Source organism: Lycium ferocissimum, chromosome 11, assembly GCF_029784015.1.
Source record: "Lycium ferocissimum isolate CSIRO_LF1 chromosome 11, AGI_CSIRO_Lferr_CH_V1, whole genome shotgun sequence".
NCBI classification, from domain to species: domain Eukaryota; kingdom Viridiplantae; phylum Streptophyta; class Magnoliopsida; order Solanales; family Solanaceae; genus Lycium; species Lycium ferocissimum.
Genome location: NC_081352.1, coordinates 38,481,984 through 38,492,428, shown reverse-complemented (window position 1 = coordinate 38,492,428; position 10,445 = coordinate 38,481,984). Strand labels below are relative to the sequence as shown.

Genomic DNA, 10,445 nt, shown 5'->3' with positions numbered 1-10,445 from the left:
CTCCTACTCGAGATTACAGTTTGATTCTTAGCTTTTTTATTATTGAACAAAAATGTTAGAAATCCTCATCCTATTTTTGATATTTGTCATTTTGTTTCATAGCACAATTTTAGTAACCTCTTAATTATTCCTTAATTCTGAAGTTCCCATTTTTGTGTTTCATGTATAATTTTAGTTAGCACCAACTTTATAAATATTGTTATAATAATTTTTTTATCGATATTCGAATAATTTTTAGAATGTTAGTTACATAAATAAAATACTTAATCTTATTGTAGATTTCATGTCTGAATTGCTAATCTTTTTATAATTTGAATAAAACAAACTGAGATCAATACCTAGGAATTTTTTTCCCTTTTCCAAGAACATTAGTGTGCTTTAGTCTCAGCTCTTAAGTTGAAACTAACCCATGAATAATACTTTGTGATATGCTCTTTAAATTTAATTTAAACAGAACAAAAAAAAAAATCCAAAATATGACGAATAGTCAGAGAAGGCAAATCCAAGCCAGCCTTATCCTCTCTGTTACTTAAAAAGTTTCTATGCCAGGTATGGCCTTCTCAAACAATAAGTCAGTCTTTCCTTTGTCCCATACAAACAAAGAAAATTAAGTACATGTTTGTTCACAAACTATCCAAATCAAAAATAGGGAACAAAACTTGAACGAATAAACTGTACAATGTTATTTATACATATAGGAGTATCAATTAGTTTCTTGGCTCGCTTGTATGATGGATAAGCAAAAATAGTCTTGGGATAAAAATTTAGTGCCGCCTTATCCCACGGTTGGTTGGAATATAATCCCGCGATAACTAATCTTGGTATTAGTTATCCCGGGATTATAATATCATTTTATCCCACATTGAGGTTGGAATAACAATCGCGGGATTAATGATACCAGGATAACTTATTTTCTAACCAAACGAGCCCTAATGTATAAACATCATATCTATGATGCGAAAAATATCCTACACATAGTATTAACCTCCCACTTAAGCCTTCAAACAGGGGCGGATGTAGTAAAGGCTCAGGGTGTTCACCCGAACACCCTGAGCAAAAAATTACAGTGTATATTTAGGATAAATTTTATGTGTTCATGTATATATATTGACTTTTAAACACCTTGAACAAATACAAAAGTTGATATAGTTATTTTTTCGAACACCCTGATTGAAAATCCTGAATCCGCCATTGCCTTCAAAGAGTTAAAAGTTTCTGCATAGGAAACAACTAGAAAAGCAATAATGCTGTACTTTAAAGCTTATACTAGTACAAGATGATCTGGAAATCAGATAAATGGTGCAGGAAATTTGGAACAATTATTCGCTCATTAAAGTCGACGTAAGAGACCTGTCAGAGTGAAGGACTTGATATCAACATAAAATTCAATAAAAAGTACTGCCTCCGTCCAATATTATTTGTCCATTTTCCTTTTTTTAAAATCCAACTATATAAATTTTAATCAACACTTTGAGATATATTTTTTTACTATATTGATATGAAAAAAAATTACAACTTGTAGTACTTTTTGTATAGTTTTTAAATATCTAAATTATAATTTTAAAATATTGAATTGACTTGATTCTCGACAAGCAAATAGAACAACTAATATGGGACAGAGGGTGTATCTAGCTTAATCCTGTTCATCAACTTTAACTGTTCAGTAGTAGCAGCCAATCAAACCCTTCAGAGTCCTTTATGACAAGAACTGCCATCAAATCAACTGACAACGGGTGGATACAGCCACCATGGGATCTTCCACTTCTCAGAAGCAGAGCACCGTAAATCTCATTTTACCAAGTACCAACAAGTCACATTTTGGTTAAGGAAGTCCTTATCATTCTAAAACATCCTACATAAGCAGTGAAAACATTGAGCCTGATTGGATTGGCTTATTTTAGGTGTTTTTAAGTCAAAATAACTTTTAAGCATTTGCAATGTTTGGATAAAATAAAAAAGTGCTTAGAATTCCTAACCTACAAGTCAAAAGCCATAAGCCCATCCAAACACACTAATTGTCTGACAGTACTCTGATTTACATAGCAGAACACAATAGAGAGAGAAAAAAGAATAGAACAACTTAGACACCAACATCCTTGTATATAAAAGAATTTCATCCAAAAAGTGTTGAAATTCAAAATGTCCACAATACACTGTAGTATGTCAACTGTCAGCATCTTTTGATGTCTGTCCAGCCCTTTTTGCTGTGCAGAACAAGGTTCCGAATTCTCTACGTCATACAAGTATAACTTTTTTTGTTTCTTATCATCACATGTATAACAAAAATCCTCCAAATTCAAAAGCAGAAGCAGCAATCAGAAAAAGGTCGCGTCCACAAGAATGCTTCCGAGTCAAATATCACTGTGTTTTGCTATGGCTTCTCATAAAGCAAAATCTTGAGTTAGTATGTCAAATAATGCATAATTTGAAAAGCACTCCCGTGGAAACACAGGGACTTTAACACTTCCCATCATTTACACGCAAGACCTCAGGACAAAATTTGAGGCTGCTCTTCACATACATCTATCTACTCATTGGAATTTGACGATTGTATTAAAGGTATAGATTGACTGGGTTCAGACTCGTTTGAGCTTGCTCGGGAAGTTGGCTTTTTTAGCTTGTGATTATTATATGCGGCTACACCTGCAATAGCTGCACAGAACACCACAACTTCAAATGTTATTAAGGGCTCATGAAGTACCATGAACCTTCATATTTCTCACCATACACAAACACAGTAGGCAGAAACTTAGGGTTAGGCAAACTAGCATGACACAACAACAACATACCCAGTAAATTCTCACAATGTGGGGTCTGGGGAGGGTAGAGTGTACACAGACCTTACCCTCACCTTTCAAGATGAGAATTAAGCAAAAAACCGTCCCAATCTACATGAATTTTAGATCAGCATTACACCTATCACCCTCTAATTTACAAAATGATGTTACTACTAAGATCCTTAACCATCAGCTGTCCCCAAAGAATCAATACCTAGGAAGTGACGATTATGTCAGTCCTATCTAATACAAATTCTGAAAATATAAAAACCAATTGCACCAGGTCAAATTAAGATAGTCTCCTAGGACTAGCAGCATCATTGATTTTTGCAGTTATGGTAGTTGGTACAGTCCATTCTCAAAAGCTCTAAAGTACGCACAAACCCACAAAGATAAACTAGATTGATTAAGCAGCTGTCAGGCAGTAATAGAACCAAAGCAAGAAGAAATGAAGATATAATGCAAGCTTTTCTCTATAAAGGATTGATTCCCTCGTCTGGGAACCGCTATTGACATACTATTCCTCCTCAGTCCTCACTAAAAAGAACGACAGAATCTTGGCAGCCTAAACAAAAATGCATTCACTGATCTCATCTTTTAACAGATTGATCCTCTCTTTGACTGCCCAAGAATATGTGGAGCTCAGAAGCACACGAGAACATTGGACATGGCTGTAGTGCACGTTAAATAGTTAAAAGTAATATGTCTTGGTGAACCACACAAGAGGTTAGGAAAAGAATTCTGACAAGGAGGTTAGAAAAGTTACCAGTGGCATAACCAAAAAGATTAATTAGTGTCAATTTTGTATCAGCAAAAAGTAGTGCAGATAGCAGCACAACCACCCAATCTTTGACCACTCCAGCAACACGAATTGTCAGGGCACTTGTATGTTGAATCACCAGAAAAACTGACAGATTCAGGGCAAAGGTACATAGAGAATTTAGAGTTAGAATAAGAGGTTGAAAGTTCCATGTCCTCTGTTCATCCATCTTAGGTTTCTCCAAAAAGATCCATGGAATTAAAAGACAAAGAGCACTGCATTTGGGAAGAAGATTCCAATCAGACTATCTATAGCGTTGAAACAGGAAATATCAACAGATCAAGCTTTTAGACAATAAAAATACATGCCTGCATGGGCTAACATAGTACATCACAGATATGGGATTGAGCTTCAGGCCCTTCCGTTTCACCAGAATCTCCATAAATATAAGCCTCAGAGCTTCTCCAACAACACCTCCCATTTGATAGACAACACCTACCCAGTTAATATCTATTTCCCCATAAGAAGCCACAAGTACACCAAAACTGATTATTGACATTATGAGAAGCATTCTGCAGCTCATCACTTCGAGTCCAGCTGCAACCCCCAGAATAAAAACTGCTACTGGCACTGCAGAAGAAACCAAAAAAAGAGATGATGCCCTTGGCTCAAATAAAAAAATGGAAACGGAGCACTTGAGCAGGTCACCAGCCCAGCCTCTGAATCTATCAAACATGAAGCATTGCGTGCCAGTTCCCCTATGAGATTCTTTCTATCCTAAAGCTATAGTTACCTTTACCATCTAAGATCTACAGTAGATAAGACAGCTGAAATCAGTAAGACTTACTGATTGCTTTCAACATCTGGGCAAATGAAACAGAAATATAGAGGTAAGCAGTGTTCCCAAGCCAAAGTGTCATTGCAAACATTGCACCAATTGGTATGACCGAACTAAAGTATCTGCATATTAAATCCACGATATCTTTATCGAATGATAATTTTCAAACTAGTTGGAAGAGAAAATCTGACAAAAGTGAACCACAAAAAAGAACAAGAAGAAGAAGAGACAATTGTCTTTTATGGATGAGACAGAATAGCTTCTTTTTTAAGAGAAAAAAGGTGGATTGTTGTGTAATTCTTGTGTTATAAGAGACAAGGTAAAATCCATTCATATAAAGTGAAAATCATTATCGTATCAAAAAAAGCAAAGCTGGACATATAATTTGGGAACAAAGGACTAAATGAGCTTAAGGAGAAAAGTCAGCAAAGAAATAAAGTCCTTAGATAGAAGCCAACCAATATCCATAAGAGAAATATTTGACATGAAATTCTTTCACTTGAATACTCACATATCTAGAGTCATCCCTTCCTCAACTTTCATTATCTGCATGAAATCCCCTAATTAGCACTATAAGGTGGCATTCATGAAACCATTAAAAACAAAAGGGAGTATTTCTTACCTTGAGAACCTTGGTAAGCACAAAACATAGAATTGAGGAGAAGACCATGTGAAGCAGAGTCAATCCAAGTGGATAGGGAAAGTTGATTTCTTTTGAAGATAAAACCCACTGCAACACACATCACTATAAGTCAGACAAAGGAGCTACAATATGTCAGACATGCGACGTAGTCTTAAAGGCAGCTATTGTCAACTATAGTTGACTTAAAATGGAGATAGATAAAATTAAAAAAGGTGCATCATTGTCTTTGTCTTCTCTCCATGTAGAAAAGAAAAAGCAGAAAGCCATGATCAGAGAAAGTATTGTGGCCACTCGCCACAGTTACAAAGAAAATCCAACCCTTCTCTCTCTTGCTCCCTTCCTCCCTCCCATCCTCTCTCTCTCTCACTTGCCACTAACAAAGGCTTGTTTTATAGGCAGTTAATTGACTAAGATGTCGCAGGTTTGCAAAATTCAAGTGTGGGAGATATAAAAGCCGATGATCTAGGTTCCAGGACTATTTGAATAAAAACTTACAGATTCTAACTCGATATCAGCGAAAAAACCTAATTGAATACATGATAGATCACAATTACGGAAGTTATACGATCATGATTGATAGGCTATTATAACATACACTGCTGTGGAAGTAAACTTTTGCAAAGGAAACAGTAAGGGACAGGACATGGACATACGGAAAGGAAAACTAGAGATAGCGGTGTGCTTTATACTGAACAAATTTTTTTAACAATAGAACAATTAAAAACAGAAAGACTTTTAATATGCACAAAAGATTTCAGTACTGTGAAGTAGCATGCAGATTTGGATCTCTTCTTTTTTTATAACCTTTTTCATCAGTTTGATTTGGATCTCATATATGTGAAGAGATCATCAAATCACTTGTTCAACCAGCATAACAATTCCATATAAGCTCAGTAGAGACTTTATACCAGAAAAAGAAACTCATTTACATCCATTAACCAAAAACCTGTTTCGAGTCATCAGTACACCTCAATACCCTCTAAAAGAAACTGAAAGTCATCTATGGCATTAATACTTACTTTAGAGCTTCCATAATCTATCAAATAGATCGCTCCTTATGTATAATGAATGTCACTTCTATAGGTTCGGTTAATACTTTCTAGAATGAATTCTCAACTAAGTTGTAAATTGAACAAAATGTAGATAGTCAGCAGCACATAAAGAAATACTAGAAGACAAGAATCTCCAGTGTTTACACTTCAGTAACTTCTTTAAACTGGTAAAGGAGATTTTTGACTGATTAAAACAGAATGCAACCTTGGAACAAATACTACTGTTTCCCCTGAAAGGAATATGAAGCTATATATCATCGAACTCCAGCGTTGTGACTTGAAATGTCTAAGAACAAGTTTATTTACTTGATTATTTGAAATTTTCATCTGTAACAACTCAAAAATACAGAAATGAAGACAGAGCTAAGGAACGGATGAAGTGTAATTGGTCCTATGAACTACCCTTAGGTCGTAATTCCACACCCTGCAACAACGTCAAACTTCTAGTACATGTATATTACTCATAGCGAGAGCCATTTTTCCTCACTGTCAAATACGAATCCTCAATTTTAGACGCAAAGTACCACTACACAAGGGCCAGAGCTAGAGTGTAGGAAGTGGGTTCGGCAGAATACAGTAATTTCGGTTCAAAACCTTGCATTTGTCTTAAGAAATTCATTTAATATTACAAATTATTAATCCAGAACCCAGTAACTCAAAAGGACTAAAATCCTGAACCCATAAGTTTCAAATCCTGGCTCCGCCTCTCTCGTTAGTATGGGTGCAATCAGTATAAATACATATGTTAGTAAACTTTTCAACTCTATATATATATAATAACACACCCAGTGTAATTGAGGTCTGGGGAGGGTGGTGTATAGATCCAAGGCACAATGCATTAATAATTTATAGGGATAAGAAGAGGAACCTTGTTGAAGAAGATCTGGCCACTAGAGAGAGCAATGTAGAGGAGAAGATATGAGTATGTTCGCACATCGTCGCTTACCCATTTTTGCTGTGGATCCGCCATTGCCTTTCTTTCACAAGTGGGAAATGTGATATTATTTGAAGAATAGTTAATAAAACTGACAGATGGTTAATTAAATGTGTGAATGAGAAAGTCAAGAAAGGCTAGGGAAAGAGTGTACTAGTGTATAGACTTATAGCGCGCCTGACTTGATGCATTGGTTTTGGTTGCTTGTTTTCCCAGTTTACCCATTCTCCTTTATTTTCCTTCTATTTAATTTTGACGTTTCCCAATGGGTGAAAATCACTTGCGCCAAGGAAAAAAGTGAGTTTAGTGGAATTGATCCCTAGTCCTTCTGTTAAATAACTCAACCTAAGTACACTATTTAGCCTTTTGATATTATGTCTTTTATCAAGTAATATTATGCCAATTTTCAAAAATATATACATAAAATTCCTATTTTTATGGAGGGATTATGTGTTCACATGCCTCAAATTTAGTTACTAAATTCGCCCCTGATCTTACCCTTACATTATTAACTTTTATTTTCTTTTTTTACTTCTTTAAAATCATGATTTTTTTTTTAATCTGTATAACAAATTTCCTATAAAAAATTATATATTATCTTCTTAGCGAAGAAAAAGTGAGAAATAAATTGAGTATACAACATAGTACCCGTTTGGATTGCCTTATATAAGTTGTTTTACTACTTTTTTTGGGTACACGCTATTTAATTTAAAAAGTAAAAGCCATTTTGTGCTTAAAATAAGTCAAAAAAAATAACTGAGCCCGTTTGGCTTAGTTTATCAACAACAGTTTATAAGCTGCTTTTTTTAAGCCCATCCAAACAGGCTCATAATGATGTTATATAATGAAATAAATTAGCTGAATAATAAAACTCTAACATCTATTTGTACAAGTGAAAATAGCAGGTAATAATAAATTTATAAATATATTTCAATGGAGGTAATACAAAAAAAAATGTTAAATAGAGACAAATTTTTAAAAATTATTTATTATATTGTAAATAAATTTTAAATTATAATTTAAGAAATATTCGATTAATGATAGCTGGAGCGTATTTACTTATATAGACAACAGAGAATAACAGAAAAGCGAAGATATGAGTATGTTCGCACATCGTGGCTCACCCATTTTTCCTGCGGATCCGCCATTTCTGCACACTGGGAATGTGATATTTGAAGGAAAGTTAACTGTCAGATATGGTGAAGGAGTTAAAAGTGTCAAGGAGAAAGTCACAAGGAGTGCAGTGTACCTGACTTTTAGCGCGAATAACTTGATGCATTGCTTGCTTATTTTTCCACTTCTTTCTACTTTCCTTCAATTGAATTTTTAACATTTCCCAATGGATTTATTTAAGAAAAAACACATTTTTACACTCTATACTACTATAGTTTTTGTTTAAGATATAAATAAAGACTTTTGGAATTTGTGGTTTAAAAGAAATTTATATGACTATCATTTCATTAAAGATAACAGAGAAATTTAATACTATTTAAGTTGTTTCTAATTATAGAAAAGTGACATGTTGTTTAGATAGACTTGCAAAAGAGTGTATCAATTGGCGACAAGAGGGAGAGTAATAGTCGAGAAATAAGTATATTTTATTTATATTTTCTATCTCAATTAATGTGATACAGTTTGAATTTCGAGAGTCAAAATAAGAAAATCTTTGACCTTGATTTATTTGTATGCCCTTTAAATATTTTAAATTGTTAGTTATTGTTTCTAAATATGTATATTATTTTCCAAAAAACTTAAAGATTAGATGTTCGAATTCACAACAAAACAAAAGCTTCGAAATTCGAATCAGATATAGATATGGGATAGTATTAGAGGAGTACATATACTTTTTACAAAATTAATTTATATAGATTGGGATAGAGGGAGTACATACTTTTTACAAAATTAATTTATATTTTTTTGATATATTAGCTAGAGATTGTAATTATATTTAATCTAATGGCCAAACATGTTAAAAACCCTTTAAAAATTTTGTTTTGCCCAACTTCCTTTCAATAGCATATTTCAGGAATCAAATGTTTTCACAAAACATAAGGAAAAATTGAGGCATTTTCTTTGCAAAGCTGGTTCTTTTTAATTGTATTTAATGTTCTTTAAAGGGAAAATTTCATAAATATACAATTTACTCACTTACATTATAAAAAAATAGTCCAAAACTTACATTGCAAAGCTTTAACCCAAAAATACTTTTATACAATACTATACACTTATATACAAAAGACAAGTACATTATGCATATAGGTGTTTGAAGGTGTATACATATTTATACGCCTATATACATAAACACTCATATACACCCATATACAATATTATACAATATTATAACCCCTACACCTATATACACCTATATACAATATTATAACTCATATACCCATATACACTATTATACAAGAAATAACTTCAACACCACCAACTCCCATATACCTATATCACCAACCCCAAATCTTGAACCCCATATACACGGAGACACACGACATCAACGCCAGAGCGTGTGCCCCTGCGGAAGGGCGAGGGTGATGACAACGACATTAGGGATTTTGATCGACGACGGAGCACTAGCCACACCAGATCTGAGAGAGAGATAAGGAGGAAACGTCGAAAACCACCAGCCACATTAGATCTGAGAGAGACGAGTGGATCGCTCACCACTACCAAATCTGAGAGAGAGAGAGAGAGAGAAACTCGTCGCAAAGACGGGCGGTTCTCTGGCCGGGGCGGTGGGGGAGCGGCGCGGGAGACAAAGAGCGAGAGACAGTAAGAGAGAGAGGAGGCTGGGTCATTTTTGTAAAGTTTACAAATATGGTCAATTTTGATAGCATTGTTACCCTAATTAATACACATTATAGTTATCTCTTCTTTTAATAAAATAAGAGCTCAAATAATGCAGATTTTAAGGGCAAAAACCTATTTACAATCTTCTTCTTTTTTTGCATGGATTGGCTGGTCTTTAATTTTTGCACCTCAGTTTGCTGGTCTTTAATTTTTGTCCTTAGCTTAAAAAAGTGGCCGAAAATATCTCAAGGTTCTAGGTTAGAACCCCCGCTCACATGGCAAGACTTTCGCAAAACCTCTACCTTAAGGCCTAACATTTGCCCAAAATTCGGCCTTAAGGCCTAACTTTTGCCCAAAATTAGGCCTATTCGGGCAAAAGTTAGGCCTTAAGGCAAAACTCATGATTTTCGGGTTCGAACCCCGGCTCAGTAAAAAAATTAAAAAAATCTCAAGGCTGAGGTTCGTAGCAAAAAATAAATTAAAGACCACCCCCGAATAAGGTCAATCGTGCTAATTGTCCATTTACAATTGATCAAAAATTTGGCCTTTTGGCCTCAAAAGAATTTGGTTCAATTTAATATTTGCAGGAGGACTCCAGCTTCCAAAAAATGAAACTTACTTAAATGTACACTTCGGACATCTAGTTTATCA

General features: G+C 34.5%; 1 protein-coding gene across 1 annotated transcript; it reads right to left on the bottom strand.

Moving 5' to 3' along the window:
• Positions 1-2,080: 2,080 nt before the first annotated feature.
• LOC132036955 (probable sugar phosphate/phosphate translocator At3g14410) lies at positions 2,081-8,158 on the bottom strand. The gene is made up of 8 exons (XM_059427372.1): positions 8,126-8,158; positions 6,939-7,013; positions 4,998-5,105; positions 4,887-4,921; positions 4,385-4,497; positions 3,906-4,167; positions 3,544-3,812; positions 2,081-2,652 (listed from the first exon to the last, which is right to left on the bottom strand). Exons 1-8 carry the CDS (start codon positions 8,150-8,152, stop codon positions 2,528-2,530), a joined length of 1,014 nt encoding a protein of 337 aa, XP_059283355.1. The 5' UTR covers positions 8,153-8,158; the 3' UTR covers positions 2,081-2,527.
• Between the last annotated feature and the right edge of the window lie 2,287 nt (positions 8,159-10,445).

Coding starts and splice junctions, on each gene's coding strand:
- LOC132036955 (XM_059427372.1), bottom strand. CDS start 8,152: ATGGCGGATCCGCAGGAAAAATGGGTG. Junction 3,813..3,905: donor TACTATGTTAGCCCATGCAG/GCATGTATTTTT, acceptor TCCCAAATGCAG/TGCTCTTTGTCTTTTAATTC. Junction 2,653..3,543: donor TCTTTTTGGTTATGCCACTG/GTAACTTTTCTA, acceptor TGTTCTGTGCAG/CTATTGCAGGTGTAGCCGCA.